Raw genomic sequence first — 19,673 nt, 5'->3', positions numbered from 1 at the left:
CATCAAAATATAATTGAATAATCAGAGATAAACATACGCGGTTTCAAGATGGGAATAATACTGGCTTAGTACCTGAATACATGTTTTCTAATCACTATGGAAACATCAAGGATACTTCATCGACAATGCCATGTCTTGTCTCGACATAAGTATTTAAGGTACCAGTTTCTATTCACGGAGTCAGATATGCACGAAGCAACATTTATTAGTATGAATCAAAAATGTAATCGAATTACATTTCACACTTCTGTCCCGAACTATTTCTTTCTCCGCGTTGTTTCTGGGGTGACATAAACAAATTGACTCAAATAGCTCGGTAGTGTGTGAACAATGGTTGTTTACAATAGTCTAAAGACGCTCGCCTCTAAATGGTGCATTGTAGGTCATGTATGTGGATGGATCAAACTGGTGTAACAGCATCGTTAAAAGGTTTTTATCCTGGTTTTGTGGACAGTAGCTTAAAATAAACCCTCATTGTAAAACTGATCATCTGTTTTGATGGTAATCGACTTCTTCAAGGGAAATCTCACTTGCCTATTCTGCGTTCTCTTTTATTCAAGCCGATTTCGCGCGAGCACAGGTGTCCAAATAGTTTCGTAGAACTAATCTTCCGAAATGCCCTGTGAATGTAATGCAATAGTCTTGTACTCTGATACCTATTCGACGGCTACGGTGCCTGGCGACACACCGCTGTTAGAAAATGATATACGCAGCTGCACTTTCACTAACTACATTATTCATACATCGCCGCGATTCAAACAACGTAAATAATCGTGTTTTCAGACTTTGATATTTTTACAACATTGATGCGGAGATTATTTGATGATTGGTTGAGGAGATGGATATAGCGATACCGTGAGTGTGCCGTAGGTGGCAGGATGTGGGGTGTACGTTGTTTGCCTAAATTATAGAACCGTTATGGTACAATGATTTGTTTTATTCAACTGAAAAGCTACACGGTGATGGGGTAATACGAAACATATTTACATTTATTAAATAATAGAAAAGACATCAAATTAATCTCAACTAAGACACAGCTGCCATATACACTGATCATGGAGGTAAACAAGTCTGTATTTTACCTCCATGCTCTGATTGAAACTGAAATCGACAGGGACTAAACATATCTATCGGAAAGTGAATTTGCAAGAAATGCAATACAAAATTAGAAGATGCAATTCATTTCGTAACATCTTGCGATTAATAAAATATGTTAAGAGTATCGCAATACATACAGTTAGTTCAGTGTATGTTCTCTTGCCTTCAAATCACAAAACAATATCGAATAGTATTACTATTATCATCACAAATGGTTGGAAATTAATCATACATGTAACTTATCACCTTAAACTGTGTTACAAGAAAGGTATCATAAAATTACATTACAGTCTTGTGTATAAGTAATACAATTCATAGTTATGCCTATTTTTATCTCTAATAACTTATCTCTAATTTGCTAGTTTATCATAGTTTTAATGAATTCCTGCATAAATTGAAAATTGTGTGAAAATATTATTACTATTATTACTATAGACGTTGCGGCCACTGAGCTGTGACGCCCGGCTTAAAATAATGATGGGTAGCTATATATGTGCGTACCGTCAATGTGCTGAGCTGTTGTGTACACTACTTAAATTTACTCTGAAAACAATGTCTTCGTTCATGTTGAAATAACATTTGCTATCAACATACGTCAACTAATGTCAACTAATCGTCAGCCTCTTCCTAAATGAGCGACGATGGCGCTGTTTATTGAAGTGTGATGCAGTCCTCTGCACTCGCCAGAAGTAAGAATATGAGTACGTTCTCATATTCAAAAGAAAATTTGAATCAAACAATTTAATTTTAATTTATTCATTTAATGGCGGATTATCCGACATATAGCAGACTATTCCAACACATTGAGTCGAACATCATGTACAAGTTCTGAACTATGATGCATCATGATGAGAGCTTTTTTTTATTTCCATTCTAAGAAAAATGTATTATTAAATTTTATATAACTCCTTAGACCAAACAACAATATATGTTAATGCTAGTTCAGCGTATGACTGCGTTGCAGATCAGGACAATGTACATCTAATTAACAATTCAACGTCCACTGTCGCTATGATAGGACGTGGGGCTGAATATCGATCCAATTCTTGAACACCTAATTTCTTGTTTCAAATGTCTCAAGATTATATTAAGAACGCACTTAAGAAAATACAACAATCAAACTACTACAAACAGCGGGGTGAGATCGCGCACTTAAGATATTGTACAAAAACTGACCCCTTTTCCGAAAACTAAGCCTTTTATTATTTCAAATACAAAGATGGGGACGCGTCATATAAAAAATCTACTAGCATTGTTTTTAATACTTGACCGCTATTGAAAACAAAATGTTTTTTTTTTTTCTTTAAAAATATTTTTGTGCCAGGCGACAGTTCTGGACATTGAATGTCACCGTTGTCTCTCCTGACTTTTTTTTTTTGTATGTGCAAATTGCAAGTGCTAGTGCTGACACATAGTACATTTTGCCACAGAAGTCATATTCATGTTTGGGACTACATGACAGGGCTGTGTGGCCATCTCTCTGTCAAATGGCAATTTTAATGCGCTATCCTGGCGTCAACCAGGCTCGGTCGAACACAAGCACCTGCGGACCTTAACAAAGGTTCCCCCAAAGTCGCATTCGTTAGTGAATGAATCTCGGCCAGTGGAATTGGCCTTCCCATTGAGTCTGTGGCACACTCACCCAGGGTGAGGGGTTAACCTTTTGATGTTCAGCCTAAGGTAGGATTTGAACTTGGGTCTACCGATCATGAGTCTGGAGCGACAACCACTATGCTACCAGTGACCGGCAAACAAAATGTTTTATTAATGCTCATAAACATGCATAGTGGGAGTACATAACCCCTGAACTTTTTCGGGAACAAGTACAGATGAAAACAGCATGATATCTAAAGTCTTTTTTAAATAAAAAAAAGATCCCTTATTGACTATCCAATTCCCTTCATATAGCATCTCGTTAAGTATAATCATCACCACGTATTGATTGGCTGTGACTAGAAATGACAATGTCAGAAGTAGTTACAGTCATGATTATAATCTAACTAAATTTATCACATTATAGCCAACCTCTACACGCAACTATCAAATAATCAAAGAAGGCTTAGAAAGAACTTCTGTGGGCTGAGAGTATTGGAGACACATTAAAATTAATTCAAAATTTAAGATTTGCTTTTCAAACGAGAAGCTTGGCAACTAATTTTTGTCTGCTATTTGAGATGCATAACATGAAAACAATGTGATCCACATTATCAAAATTTATAATACATACAGAAAATAAATTTGATTTTTCATCCATGGTTTTTAGTCTAATTTATTCCAGAGCACCTCTGCGATGAATTCAATTGAAATTTGATTTTTTTTTAGATATCAGAAATGGGTTAATAATAGATAATCAATATGTATGTTTATTAGCATTAAACTAATCATATGTCTGTGGATTACCTCAATGAACCAAATGAATTATTATACAAATTAAGCAATTTTAATTCAAAACTGAGCAGGTCTGTACATTGTTCTGGAGCATCAAGGTACCAAGTTTCATTGAAATTGAATAATTAGTACATGTGATATCAGTGTAAAAGCTGAAAATTGGCTAATTATGCAAATTAAGTAATTAATATGCACTGATTTTAACCCAAAACTAATCAGGTTAGTGCATTGTACTAGAACATCTACAATGTATGTACCAAGTACCAATGATAATTAGTACTTGCGATACTTTCGATTTTTCTAGAGCATCTATGTACCAAGTTTCATTGAAAAGTAATGAAGTAATAGCACTTGAAATATCAAAAGCTAAAAATTGATTAATTATGCAAATTAGGTAATTAATATTTCACACATCTGTCTGTGCATTGTCCTATGTATCTATGGAAGTTTCATTGAAATGTGATGATTAGTACCTAAGATATCAGTAGAAAAGCCAAAAACTGACTAATCATTATGCAAATTAAGTTAATTATATGCTTGGATTTTTACCCAAAACTAATCACATCTGTGCATTAGACCAGAGCATCTATGTACCAAGTTTCAGCAAAATCTAATGAATGGCTCTTTAGATATCAGTGGAACAGTCAAGGAACAGCTAAAAATTAGCTAATTATCATGCAAAAAATCAGGTAATTAATATGCATGGATTTCAACCCAGTTTCATTAAAAACAAACATACGGTTCTTGAGATATCGGTGGAACTGACAAACACAGACACACACACACAAACACAGGGTAACTGCAAAAACTCCCATTGTGTGCTTCACACACGGGAGTAAAAAAATAATCGACAAGCGAGCGCAAACTGCGCATGCCTAACTGTATGCAAATCACTAAAATTACATCTCGAAAGAATGCTGCGTGACATCGTTCGTCAGATCTACAAGCGTAGATCGACATCAGTCATATACTGGTACCTTGTCCCACGAGCCTTTGACGTACGAAAAGGTTCATAGGACAAGGTACGAGTCTACATCAGTGGAACACAGTGCCCATGGGTGCACGGTGTCAACGTGATTTGACCCCATCTTGCCAAAACAGTCAATATTTTTGTTAGTTCAAGTTCATAATCTCAACAAAACAAAAATATTACCGAGGTGTCCGATTGAGGGCGTTGATGGTGACGCGATGGTATTGTGTGCCCATCATGATGAACGACAGACATTATTTCTATGGGGTGAGAACACCGCCAAAATTATATTGGTGTCTTTATGTGGACATTATGTCATCATTGTGGTCATTATGTCATCATTATTATGTTATTATTGGGTTGTTTGGTTGTTATTTGGGCATTATGTTATTATTATTATGTCATTATTTCATTGTTATTGTTTTGTTATTCAAATATTTGGTTATTATAATGCTATTGTATGGTTATTTGGTCGTTATTGTCCAAATATGCATTTAATTGGTTGTCTCGACATTTAATTGTTTTGATATTCCCCCGATATGTGATTGTCTTGACATTCTCTCAACATTGTCTTGACATTCTCTCAACATTGTCTTGACATTCTCTCAACTTTGTCTTGACATTCTCTCAACATTGTCTTGACATTCTCTCAACTTTGTCTTGACATTCTCTCAACATTGTCTTGACATTCTCTCAACTTTGTCTTGACATTCTCTCAACATTGTCTTGACATTCTCTCAGCATTGTCTTGACATTCTCTCAACTTTGTCTTGACATTATCTCAACATTGTCTTGACATTCTCTCAACTTTGTCTTGACATTCTCTCAACTTTGTCTTGACATTCTCTCAACATTCTCACACTATTTCCTTGATATTCGCTCCATAAATCTTCTCAACATTTATCCTCACAATTTATTGTCGTTATATTCTCCTGACATTTCATTGTCTTGAAATTCTCTCGACATCCGCCTGTTTTGGCATTTTCTTGATAATTATATATATATATGTACTAGCACCCAGAAATCTTTGCCCAACATGGCGACGATTTCAGAACAGTTGTTTGATATTGCTGAATCACTTGATGCAGTTACTAGGCCGAGTGAATTAGAAGCTATATTTGACGATGTAGTTTTTCTAGAAGAGGAACTTGTTGAATTCAGCATCAATGCCGATGTCCCGGACTATGCTTTTTCCCAACTGAATCTTGCTATAAGAATTTTGAAAGATTTTATTGACAATCAGAATAACATTTCTGATCCTAGTACAAATTGGCCGTATTGTTCAGACAAATTATTTTCCGGAGAACCAGGTAGGCCGCAGTTCGACATTTCGAAAGAGCAGTTGCAGTACTTTACAGTAGAAGGATTTAGTGTGCCAGCAATGGCAAAAATGCTCGGGGTTTCAATCCGAACCATACAAAGACGTATGGTTGTGTACGGCATTTCAATTGCTGAATCATATGCAGAGTTGTCTGATCGAGAACTTGATGGAATTGTAACTGACATAATTACTCGTCTTCCAAATACGGGCATGAAAAGGTTACATGGGTTGTTACGTGCCGAAGGCAAACGTGTGACAATTTTTCGTGTCCGAGAAAGTCTCAGACGTGTTGACCCGAATGGAGTTGTTAGTAGAAGAAGAACTGCAATACGTAGACGACAATACAACGTCCCATGCCCGAACGCATTGTGGCACATTGATGGAAATCACAAACTTATAAGGTTTGTACTGTGTTGCTGGTGTTTGTAAAAAAAACGTGGCATTGTCTATATCCATACAAATATGTGACAAGTAGTAATGGAATGTTCAAATTATTCGTAAAAATGTTATGCACTATTGAAGCCAAGCATATTTAATAACATTTTGTTATTTGACCGCATTTAATTTTTGAATTTCGTTTAATCATTGCTCGTTAAACACATCGTTATAACACGCATACCTTGGCCCTTTAGGGTCTCTGTTCTCAGATACACCAACGTTTCTTAACAAGTTGTTTCTTCTATATTGTCCATAGATGGAAGTTTGTAGTACATGGCGGAGTTGATGGTTTTTCGCGATTGGTGGTCTATTTGTTATGTAGTGACAACAACAGATCGACTACAGTCCTTGAAAGCTTTGAAGATGCAACTGAACGGCTTGGAGTTCCCTCTCGAGTTAGAGGTGACAAGGGTGGTGAAAACGTAGATGTTTCTTTATTTATGCTTAGTCATCCGGACAGAAGAACAGGAAGGGGTAGTTTTATATCTGGCAGGAGTGTACACAATCAGAGGATTGAACGTTTATGGCGGGATGTTTTTTGTGGTGTTTTATTTAAATATTACCAACTATTTTACTACCTGGAAGAGAAATTACTACTCGATATAGACAATGATGTTGATATCTTTTGTCTACATTTTACATACTTGCAAAGAATAAATCAAGATCTTAATCACTGGCAAGAAGGGTGGAACCACCACAAACTTAGCTCAGCTAATAGCAGATCACCAAGACAGCTATGGATTCAAGGTTCTATGCAGATGGCCGACTCAAGTTATATCCCAATAAGAGAACTATTTGAACCACGAACTGAGGTTTGTATTACATCATCTTTGCCAATTATATTTTCACAAAAAAATTATACATTAATAGTTTGCCATGCATATTTCTTTAATTTGCTTACAGTGGATGCACCCTGTAAATATTGAGAATAGTATTTGGGCAGTATGCGATAATGATCTAAATGTCAAATATATGACCCAACCTTGTATTAGTAACAAAATAAATATACCTAATCTACTGTGCAATATAGAAGAACATATTAAATACGTATGTGTCTTCTGAGTATCTTACACTAATTGTTCTTCCGCTTAAAAGGTTGAACTCGATGAGTATGGAATTGACTGGGACGGACCTCTTCCTGAAGATACAACAGATGCAACGGTTGAAATTCCACAAATTCATTGTCCCCTACAAGACAATGAATTGGAAGATCTTTATAGTTCCATTGACCCCTTAAGAGACGATAATGCATATGGTATATCAGTGTATCAAAACGTCATTGCCTTTGTAAATACAGTGCTCGACAGGAGAGAATGAATATTATTAGTAAGTCATTTGTAACCAGTACAGAGCACATCACAAGATAATCAAATCTGACCACACCGGATTTCTCATAACACTGAATCTGTTTATCAGAACTGTTACTGTGATAGCAATTTTGGATGTTACACAAAATCGCCTAATTGAGTGATGATAAGCAGCGCATTAGAAGCCTGTATATGTATTATTTTAATAGCACCTGAAAAAAAAACGTGCGGTTGGCGTCACTCAAAACTTTTCCACAATTCAAATCGGGGCTAGTAAATGTTTTTGAATCGGTGAATCAGCCATTATTGCAATCACAGTAATATCAGAACAGAGATTTCTGCCCACGAATAATTTCAAATTTTTACATAACTAAATTGTGGATTTGATAGATGAATATTCTTCAGATTTGTTTGTTTACCTTCTACAACAGACTAATGGTGTTTGGCGCTATCGTCTGACTTATATAACTAGTTAATGTGCATTGAAGTATTGGCTTGTTAATCGGCAATGAATCATGATTACATCAAAACTCCTGAATCCTATTGATGACCGATTTCATATCGTCTTTTATGTACACCTTCTATTGTGTAAATGCAGATTTATTTATTTTGTAAATAGTAAACTGATTTATGTAGATTCTGAGTATTGCAATTCTGAGCTTACTGGAACAAAACAAAAATATGAGTGTGTTCTACGGTGTATGTTTTTTTTTATGATTTTAATTACATTTTATTATAAACTATACATAATTCTTGGACTGGCAACTGCGAAGAGATTTTAGCTCTGCTGTCATTGAAGATTCATATGATTGTGCTGATGGTGACGATAGGTGATTGTCCGGCCATTCATCAACTATTGGAACTTTCAACTTCTTCTTGAATACCAATTTCTTTGATAACTTTGGTGGATCTGTCAGATTTATTCATTTTGTGATGAATCATATCTTAAATTGTCTATTTTTAATCAATATTTTTATCATTCTTATTCTTGAAAACTGGTATTTCGAATGCTTGGATACTTGGTATGCATGTACCTTGGGATGATCAGAATTGTTTCATTCTTTATTTTTAGTGAATAGTTTTATCCTTTTTGGTCAAAATAGATATTTTCGACTTCTTCTTGAAAACCACTCACACTGGTGCATCATGATTCAGATACCTTGAGTGGTGTACTATAAGGTTTGTTTATTTAGTGATATCTTCAATTCTCTATTTTTGGTGAATATAATTTTTATGTATTTATGTCAATTTTGGTCAAAACATATTTTTGAAAATCACTAGTCCGATCGCTTTGATACATGTACTTAATATGTATGTATATATCATGTAACCATGTATGAACTATGGTTGATTTATTTCAAGATTAATGAATAAAATTCTTTATGAATAGTCACATTTTGCAAATGTGTTATCTATTGTTTAATTTCATTCTACCATGTTTAACACAAGTTCATGACTTGCGCAATGCAACTTTGGTGTCCAGTGCAGTATTTGCAATGCACAGCCTCATGAACTGTCAAAATCTCTAGCTAATCTGTATTTGAACAATTGTTACAATTTACAAGATCAACAATATCTGATTGTGAAGAAATCAAGAACAATTAAATAAAAAAAAATATTAGAAAAAAATCCCATGTGGAGATACATTAAAAATAATTTGAAATTACTTATTTATTATTTGCTAAAAAAAATAATTATGCAAATCAGAAAATTAATATTAACAGATTTGAGTGTAAAACTAATGAGGTCTGTGCAATATAACAGACCATCTATGTACCAAGTTTTATTGAAATGTGATTAGAACCAAAAAATTATGAATTATTATGCTAATTAGGGAATTAATATGAACAGATTTTAACCCCAAATTAATCAGGTTTGTACATTATCCTAGAGCATCTTTGTACTATGTTTCATTAAAATGTGATTAGTAGTAGTAGTAGTAGTAATTAATATGTACTTATATTACCCTAAAAACTATCAGGTCCGTGCAGTGTCCTATGATACCTATGTTAGAAGTTTCATTGAAATGTGATAATTAGTACTTGAGGTATCAGTGAAAAAACGAAAATTGACTGATAATTATGCAATTTAGGTAATTAATATGCACAGATTTTTACCAGAAACTAATCAAATATGCGCATAAGTTCAGAGCATCTATGTACCAAGTTTCATCAAAATCCAATGAGTGGTTCTTTAGATAGCAGTGGAACAGACGGACACACATACAGACAAACTAACTGCAAAGACTCACATTGTGTTCTTGGCACATGGGGTCAATCACTAAAATTAAATTATATTGTTATCAACAACAAAGACACCAGAAATCCATTTTTGGTTCAAAATGCTGTTTTAATCACAATTGACAAAACTGCTACAAGCAGCTAGTGAGCACCAACATTACATGAGCACTTTAATGCAACAAACAAGTGACATGCGTTCAATGAATCAAGCAACGCATACAATGCACACTAACCAATTTTGCTCTGTGCAAATTCTGTTACAGAATGAATAGACGAATGTAAACAGTCAAAACAAGTAAACTAATAAAAGCATAAACATGTACAAATGATACTTGATAATTATAACACAGGAAATGTTTGAGACTGCAACTAATCTATATTGGACTCAATCCTACTATAAAACATTTTAACTACTGCAGAAAAAAAACATATATCATATCAATGATGCTAACATGGATAACCCAAAACGCTTTCAAAAATACACATGTATAATATACAAGTTTCAATTAATATATTTAGTTATGTTGACAGAACCTTACCTACTATAACAGCCACAAATTCAGAGAAAGTGCATGATATATCAGCATTGTTTCACCTCAGGTGGACTACATTTTACATGCTGCAGATTACTACATGCATGTAAAGTTGGCCATACATGTGCAAAAAAAATAACTATATTTATGCAGTACAAGTTATACTATGCAGTTCCTTTTTGCAGTTAGTGCACGAGTATCAACAATATTAATATAATATTTTATTTTAAGTTTGTGATTTTCCAGGTTGTCCATGTAGTGGTATAGAATATCTATTTGGAAATGTTGTCAAGACTTTTTGAGATATTAGAAGATTAAAGTGACAAGTTACAAATCAAGCTCTCATAGATCACTTACTTATAGTAAGTTCAATGCTATTACACCTGTGTATGTTGTCTCTAGACATTGCCAAAATCACGACAATTTGATAAAGCAAACGTAAATCTCTCCGAAAAATCTTCTATGCAACTGAAATTTCTAGGTAATCGCAGAATATTGGCACATGTATTTGAGCTTGGAACAGTAGAGTTTGTGATAAATTCTATGGATGGACTTTCTGTGAAACCTAAAGGGGGAATTGAATGAGTGCCAGTGAAGAATGCGAAAATGTCACCAAGTGTTATGACTACTTCTATGGGTTGATTATCACTCCCAGCAAACAAACATGCCTTCTGATTACCTGTTAAGACAAAATGTAAATGAATGTAAGATTGAGGTTCCACTTGTCAAATTGTGATATCATTTAGCATTATAATAAATAATACTATATTCTCAGTGGGAATTGATAACGAAAATCTGATATACAACTTTTCTCGAGAAATTACATGGACAAATTTCAATGAAGTCAGTTGAAAATTGGCAAATGTACCGGTATTTAGATTTTTAAAATTCATAGGCAAACTAGGTATAGACTAAAGTGTCAAGTATTACATCCCAGGGGGGATTGACACAAGAGGGTGCCATTCGTCCTGAATGAAAAGTTCAAAGTCAGTAGCTCATCGTCTAAGCTACTACCTTTTACGAACATATGAAACCATTTCAGCGATTTCTTTACAGCATAAGGCCAAAAAACAACAACTTATGTTGCCCTTAATTCGGAAAATTGAAAAATTGGGTCAGTCGGTCAGATTTTTTGTTTTTTTAAACTCGTGAAAACTAAGGGTATCGTAAATAGCCGAGGTATATGGGAATCAATGCAAGAGACATGTTTGCTCTTCAGACTTCATAGTATTCGAAACATGTAAGAGAAATACAGATCAACCCGAGGTTCAAAGTCGCCCTTATCCCCCCAGGGACCCTGGGGTTCAAACAACAGTCTGGACACTTTTTACTGCTCAAAATGTTGAGTTTTTAATATATATAAAAAAAAATGCGACCTGATATTTCAGCCCAAGTTCTACACATGATTTTATTGCATTCAAAATTGTTCCATTTCAAACTGCACATGCACACACACACTGTGGTTTCTCGAAATGCATACTAATTAGGTTACTTGTCAGAGACACAAGTCACTGAAAATATTTTGAGCAAATTTGTACAATAGTACTAGTACTTGAGTGAAATATAAACATTCCTCTGCATTCTCCATGAATTTCATAGGTTGCTATGATCAGCGTATAGAAAAAACCTGTGGTTACTTTCAACAGTTTGCTGGAGTCTGGTAAAAATTGTGTCTCAAAAAACACCTTTACATCAGTTTTTTGATTATTTTTTCAGCTCGTAAACATAGAATCAGTCAATTTAGAACTATCATGTATGCTTTCGGAAAGCATTTTGGCACAAATTTACTGAAAAAAAACGAGTTTTCCATTGCCCATTAATTATGAATTATGCAAATGAGACATTTATTTTGACCAATTGTGTCATGGAACTCCCCCCCCCTCCCCCCGTAATTCACCTTATCCACAGAAACAGTGACATAGAAAAAAAGCTTAAACATTTACAGTACATGTAGATTACAACATTTTGTAGTTGTCTAACCTTTAGCACATTCATCAATAAATTCAAACCAATAGTAGATGGTAGTTTCTTCTTCTATCCTTTTATTTGAGCCACTTGGACTATATTCCACATGGATTGATTTGAAGTAGTCAGCTGATGGGAGTAGCTTTTTACTCAAGCACATGAAGTGCTCCATAGATCCTAATTTAAAATAATAAAACATAGTAAAAACCATGAGGGCATTGCCCTTGTTCAAGCTTCTCAGAGTTTCATGTTATAACTTCTTTGGAATTAACACTTTCTTTTGATACACTATGTGTAAGCTTCCCTCACATTTATAAAATCATTAAAACTGGGGAGAGATTACCAATTTGGATTGGTGGCACATAATTTGTAATTAAAAAACAAAATACAGTAAATAGGCTTAAATGTGAATGTACTGTTTAACAAGAGCAGCGCTGGTAAATGCCTTGGTTAAAGCAGAGTGTAAGATCAGCTATGGTTTACAAGGTATTACAAGGGGGCTCATAGCAGTGCAATTCAGAATTGCATATGGATAAATGCTAGGTCAAAGGATGCATCTTTTCAGTCTCTTGTGAAATGTTTACAATAAAGCACCGGTTGAATGTCTCTATCTGCAATAGTGCTCCAGATATGATAGTTATGCATTTTTAATTAGATTACATAACCATATACATGTATGGTCAATAATTTAATTGGTCATATCTATCTGCAATAGTGCTCATCTGCCAGTAAGAACTGTTGCCATACCCATGTTAACGTATAGGAATTTTATAAGACGTATTTTCATCAATATCTTGAAAACTCCTATCCAAGATTTCATGGATGTGAATAATATCGGAAAGCTTAAAAGTAATCAAATCAAAACTAATCAAGTTATTGCGACCAGAAAAAAGGTTTATGACGATGACAGTATTGTCTCTAATACTTTGTCCCTCAATATTTATTTTGGACAAGACAAAACCAAACTTAAAATGTATATGTGTAGACTAGAGAGAGATATGCAAGGTAAATCTTAAAGTTTGACCTAAACATTAAACCAATAAAACAATCTTTGCACAGCTGGGTTTCTTAATACATTAAGCAGTTACCTATGATTTGTATGCATATTACACATTTAAATTAACTTCAGCAATCTGCATTTGAACTTTGCAAGTTGAAATTAGTTGTAGAATTAACTTTTATCACACAGCTACAGAAGCCATAAAAAAGTAGGATGTTAAATATTTATGCATATCACCTCATTAATATACAAGTTTGAGGTAAATTATTCGCAACTTTTCATTTTCATCCCCATCCATACAGTGTGTCCAGTGATAGACACCATCGATTACCAAACAAGTTTGAGCACCCTCATCACCGATGTTGAAAATTTTAAGAGCAACTGTAAACTTACCTGGTTCGGCCTTTACCAAGTCTGCTATGTGCAGAACATTCATTCCATCTAAAAATTGGTTTATCTCAGGTATGGATTTATAAACACAGTGATGTGTAGTGAGATTTTCAAGAATGGGAGCCTTCATATCCAATGTAATTGTACTCATCGGATCTGTAAATCCTGTGATATTAGCGACACTTTCTTCTCCAATACGCGATACAGTTCCTCATTAGTCTCACTAGACTGGATCTGCATAGGATAAAATACAAGGTTATATAATAAGTCATGAAGGACATTCCCCGAGAATTATCAAATTATCATGACCATTGTAGTTGCACTGCAATTCTCAGACATGCACAAGTGAAGCAAGGCCCTCCCTCCCCATCATCTATAGTAAAAGACTATTCACACTAACTAGAAGCTCGCTAGTCTCTTAGGGAAAGATACTATTAATTTATATTAGTTTAGTTCCATGTATATATTTCCATTGCGAGATGTATAGAGTACTTGTTGGCATGAAATAGGTCAATACACACAGTGGGTATGAAAAGTGAAAATAGCTAGTTTTGTTTGACACATTTTTAGCATTAAAATGGCTGTCTTACCTCTATCTTGAATTGGATCATGAAAAGTATATACATGCATATGAATCCCAAATGTGGTTCTTTTACAGACTGGGGTGGACTGGAGGACAGACCAACAGACAGGCATACAAGAAGGGTAACTTGCAAAGACTGCACATGTGTGTTTCACGAATAAGACTATAAATCTCACCTGTTTGGCTATCAGCTGTATGTCATAATCTGGAATTTCATCAATGGCTATCGGTTGTTCTACACACCCTCTTGCCATATATTGGAATGTTGCTTGGCTCAAACAGTGTAATCCGGGACCACCATGGCAAAGAGATATAGCAACCATCTTTCCTGCAGTGAAATATCTTCTTTCAGCAAGAAAGCGCAAATCATGAGAAAAGCTCAGATTGTTTTCCTTGCCTTCAAGCACGCCACAGGTTTTTACAGAATTTATTAATAAACTACAAAATTCCCTTCTGGGCCCCCCATCGTCCACTGCACTTTCTCCAATGAATGACACTTTAATTAATTTGTTTGGGAGGAAATCTGGTCGATTTATGGCTCTAACAGCAGTTTTCCAGAACGTTGACCTTAAAATATTCACACGTTGATAGTCCTGATCATCATAATCATCACCATTGTCTTTATTGTAGTCCATATGTATTCGATCCACCACATGGTGACTTAGTAATGTGACAGCATATTCCAGAGTACATCTATAAGAATATAAACATAAATAAAGTCAAAGCAATATATAGTGATTCAGTCTGATCTGTTTTTGCTAATTTTGTTTTTAATAAAATGGATCATAAAATGATGTTACTGGTATGATTTGTGAATGAGTAATGAACTTGGAGTTTTGTCATTTTTAGTCATTTGCATATTCTAATAGACACATTGTATGAATCATCGTTGATCAGTATAGTGGTTTTCAAAAATAAGTTGAAAACATCAGTGTTGACTAAATATGACATAAATAATTGCCAAAAACTGAAAATTGAACATACCATCCAAACTGTCTACATATAAAATCTTGAAGCATTCATGTGAGCACTTTCCACGATAAAGTTGAAAATAACATTTTTGGCCATGAAATAAACAAATCTGACAGTGATTTACACAAGGTATCTACATATCTAGAAATTGGACTACCAGAAAATTTTAGTCAAAAGCCTCAAATTGTTGATGGATAACAACAGATAATGACTTATATGACGTACACCTGCGCACTGTCATCTTCGATGACAATGGAGCTAATAAACCTCAAAACTATCTGAATTAATATTAGTGGATAAATGGCTCAACCAAATCTCTGCCTACCTTGGGTACAATGTAGTGTTGTTAGCCACTGTGTTTTCTTCTTCTGCAACATTATCTTCTTGAGATTCAATACACCCTGCACTATCAAATATCTGTGAGTAACTCCTATGAATAATAAAATCAAATCTACACTGTACAATATGACAATATTATTATTGTGCTATTAGCAACATTTGCTTGAATAATGAAGTTGGTCTCAGGTCAGAAAATTAATTAACTACTTTAATGAATATAAATAAACTTTGACTCTCCTGGAAACAAGCTATAATTTTTATATCTTTCATAATTGTAATGAAGTCCCAGGAAATAACATTTTCTTTGTTGTTGTTATAGTGATGTGAAAAGTTGATAGGAAGACACAAAGAAAAGGGGCATATAAGTACAGGTACTCACAATAGAGTGTTGGTAATATTAATGGACTGATACTTTATAACAACATTGTTAATTGCACATGACCTTTCCCTTTCTTACTTATGTGAAAAATAAATGGTGCGGCCATGCAATGCTCTATTTTGTACAGGTCCATGTGCAAGTTTTACACAGAGAATTAAATCTAAATGTTCATGTGGCAAGCTGTAACAAAGTCTTGGACAGGATCATAACACAAATCAAACTGAGAATGAGTAGTCTGCCTTTGTACCCAGTTTGAAAAATTATACGCACATATCATCAAAAATAATCATTTCTAACATACTAGTTGTGTTCACATTAGTATGGGCTAATATAGTATATATAGTATAGGCTAGCATCTGTACAACAATCACTAGGGCTAATAGGTGTCATGTAAGATGTATATGAAAGCGCTATACAGGAGTGCAATAACTGTGAGCCGGCCAATTTTGGACTCATAATGTCCAGTAATTAAAAACTTTACCAGTCCACAAGAGAGTAATTTCAATATTTATCTGAAGCAGTCAAAATCAACCTGTTTGAGACAGGCAGATAGGACTAAATATTGACCAATAAAAAATATGATAGATGAACCACCACGTATGTAACCTAATCCAAAAATCCTCGGACTGTGCTCAGAAAAAATTAAGGTACCACCACAACAAATCAGAGAAAGAAATCTGATGATTTAGTTTACAAAAATAGGCCAATGGCCTGTTGCTCAACGGCTATTGTACAAAAGATTAGTGCTGTATATGCCACAACTTTTTGTTTAAATTTGTACTTTTAAATGAAATATCGCCAAACAACCACAAAAAGTTGTCAATGGAATAATAAGCACATGTATGCCTAACACCAAAGCATTGGAAATAGTGGTTAGTTGAAATTCCATTTTTAACCAAAAATGACAAAAATATTCGCCAAAATTAGAGAATTAAAGATATGGCCATGGGATGAACAAATCTAGTAGATGTCAACACAAGGTACATACGCGCCAAGTATCAAAGCATTCAGGCTACCGGTTTTGAAGAAGGAGTCGAAAATAGAATTTTTGACCAAAAATGACTATTTTAAAATAGTCTGAACTGAAATCAGGTTGGATCGTAACAGCCGTTTTTTTTTTCATTATTTTCATCTTAAGTTTCTACTTTTCTACTGTCAATGGGTCCCGAAACTATTTCATCAATAATTTTGAAGGCGATGGTCCGAAATTGGTTGATTTCACGACGAAAACCGCGTGAAATGGGAAAACTATGACGCCTCGTGGCGTCACGATGACTTATTCAAGATGGCGGCAAACACAGGGATTTCGCTATAGTTTTCCGCGGTTTTCGTCTTGAAAAGTTATTCCAACACCATACTATAGATGGCGCTCTCACTATAGACCGCCACAGTTGAGTTTTGGGGGGCTAATTTGCATACTTTGTGGCAGATTGACTTCTCATGAACAAATTAATATCTACACTCATCAAGGCATCCACACACCAAAAATCGAGTCAAATGGTTTGGCGGTTTTTGAGAAGAAGTCGTGCACAGACAGACAGATAGACGGAGGACAGAAACTAACAATGTCCATTCCACTGTATATTTGCCCCCCCCCCCCAAATATTAGCTCAGAAATCTGAAATGACGATAAATGCATTCCAGTGGCCCAATACAGTTTTAATACTGACCTGTTAAAAGCCATTGATAATGAAGTGGAGGAACTAGTGGTAGTGTTGCAATTTCTTGCAGAAATGGTTTGGCTCTGATCATTTGAATGATTACTAGAAGAAGAAAAAAAAATATAAATGAATAGGTACAGAATTATTAAATAAACTTCCAGGGATTTGCAGCTGACTACATTATACAAATGTAATTCAAAAAGTATGTAAAACAAAAAAAGCAGTAAACTAACCATCTGTGTGTATTTGATGTCTGCCTCATTGTAGATGTACTTCTTGCAGGACTCTCAATTACACCCCTGAAATCCAAGTATTTTAATTAATCCAACTATTAATTTTCTATAAACATTCAAGATTTCAAATCCTATCTGTTATTAAACACCACAAGAGGATTACCCCTACCCCATGTGCCAGACTCACCATGGAAGCAAAATATACATTGTAAGCAGCAATTCCAGACAGTAGTGAAGACAGCACAGAAACAGAGTACCCAGGCTATTATAATGCACATAAGCTTATTTGGGTCTGAACAAAGTCATTATTTCACAAAGACACTATTTATTTGACACCTCAAGATTTACATGTACACCATCATTTTCATGTACCAAATAAACACCTACCCATCACTTTCCTCATCATCTATATCAAGGCCTTTACATGTTTCGATATGTTCTTTCAGCAGGGAAAACGGAATTTCAACATGGCACTGACCACAGATTTCTTTGGGAGCATTATTTATAGCCTATAAAATATAAGCAATAACATGTACCATTACAAACATATATACTCATATAACTGGTAAAACACATTATCAGGGTTGACGTCAGCCCCACCAACACATAATATATAATGAAATAATTATCAGAGCATGAAAAGAAAATGATAATAAATGATATCAACTCTTTTTTGCTGTACTTATCCTACGTATTTACACGGAGGCAATAAAGTTATTATTATTATTATTATTTTTATTATCGTGAATAAATAAATACGATTAAAATTTAAAGAGCGGTGGTCGTCACTATAAACAATGTATTTTACACGCGTTGTATACGTCACACGGGCGCAAATCGAAGGGACGCGGCGCAACGGCCACCGCTCTTTAAATTACATTCCTGCAAATATTTAGGACAGCACAGAGATGAGAAACGTACAATATACATTTGTGTACTCACTGAAATTGTGCTTGCCATTTCGGATGGAGTGGTAATAGTGATGGCTGGTGTTGTTTCAAGATTATTTTGTAGCGGTCTGATGTACAATTTGGCCTGTCCAGCCTCCGCTTTTAAGAATGGTTGAGAATACCCCTCGGATGGGCAACTTATAGGTACCATTCGTCTGCTTCCGTGAAATGCGCGGCAAATCTCATAACCACCACCTTCACTCAGTTTTGGGAATTCGTCCAGAAGTTGCTCATGCACTTGAGCAGACGTACTGCCAATTGGTATTCGAATTTTGCGTTCTCCGAGACCTATTTTAGACAAGTCGGAACGCTGCTTCGGACTGGGACACCAGTCGTAATCAGTGCTGCCCACACACACAAAGTCATGTGTCCAAGTCGGCGCCGCAGACGTTGAACAGTCACTGACTACCCGTCGATCCTGAGAACCGAATCTCAGGCGGTTTCGTTGTCGTCTTACATGGCGTGAGCCGGCAGATCGTGTAAAAGTTTCTCGAAGTTCATGAGCAATATCATCACTAGCAACGGACGGGGCAAAAGTATCCCTTGATTGTGACGGTCGGCGAGTTACATTCTCTATTACTGTAGCAGCGGCTGTTATAGCATCTCGGCAGGCTTTTACTGCATCTGCTAGTTCATCGGAGTTATGAGGCCGATGTACAGAATACGCCATTTTAAACGCGACTACACGCGCGCCTTTTTCAGCTTTCACAATGTTGTACAATGATTTCTGGGTAGAGGTCAAAGGTCAGAGAATGTTAAGATAATGTCGAGAGAATATCAAGACAATGTTGAGAGAATGTCAAGACAAAGTTGAGAGAATGCGGAGACAATGTTGAGAGAATGTCAAGACAAAGTTGAGAGAATGTCAAGACAATATTGAGAGAATGTCAAGACAATGCTGAGAGA

At 35.2% G+C, this 19,673-nt stretch overlaps 1 protein-coding gene and 1 pseudogene across 1 annotated transcript; one reads left to right on the top strand and one right to left on the bottom strand.

Annotated features, from left to right (window-relative positions):
• Positions 1-6,655: 6,655 nt before the first annotated feature.
• Positions 6,656-7,532, top strand: LOC146738369 (uncharacterized). The gene is made up of 2 exons (XM_085503754.1): positions 6,656-7,027; positions 7,311-7,532. The coding sequence occupies exons 1-2, from the start codon at positions 6,656-6,658 to the stop codon at positions 7,530-7,532; spliced, it is 594 nt and encodes a 197-aa protein (XP_085359880.1).
• Positions 7,533-10,693: 3,161 nt separating this feature from the next.
• LOC146738368 (uncharacterized) lies at positions 10,694-19,437 on the bottom strand (annotated as a pseudogene).
• Positions 19,438-19,673: the final 236 nt, after the last annotated feature.

The sequence above is a fragment of the Saccoglossus kowalevskii genome, chromosome 9 (genome assembly GCF_978046115.1).
Source record: "Saccoglossus kowalevskii chromosome 9, keSacKowa6.1, whole genome shotgun sequence".
In the NCBI taxonomy this organism is placed as follows: Eukaryota; Metazoa; Hemichordata; class Enteropneusta; family Harrimaniidae; genus Saccoglossus; species Saccoglossus kowalevskii.
Note: the sequence above shows the minus strand (reverse complement) of the source record. Positions and strands in the feature narration are given on the sequence as shown.

What these genes read in the sequence shown, in the direction of transcription:
- LOC146738369 (XM_085503754.1), top strand. Translation starts at nt 6,656, where the DNA reads ATGCTTAGTCATCCGGACAGAAGAACAGGAAGGGGTAGTTTTATATCT. An exon ending in TATTTGAACCACGAACTGAG is followed by an intron (nt 7,028 to 7,310) that starts GTTTGTATTACA and finishes TCCGCTTAAAAG; the next exon opens with GTTGAACTCGATGAGTATGG.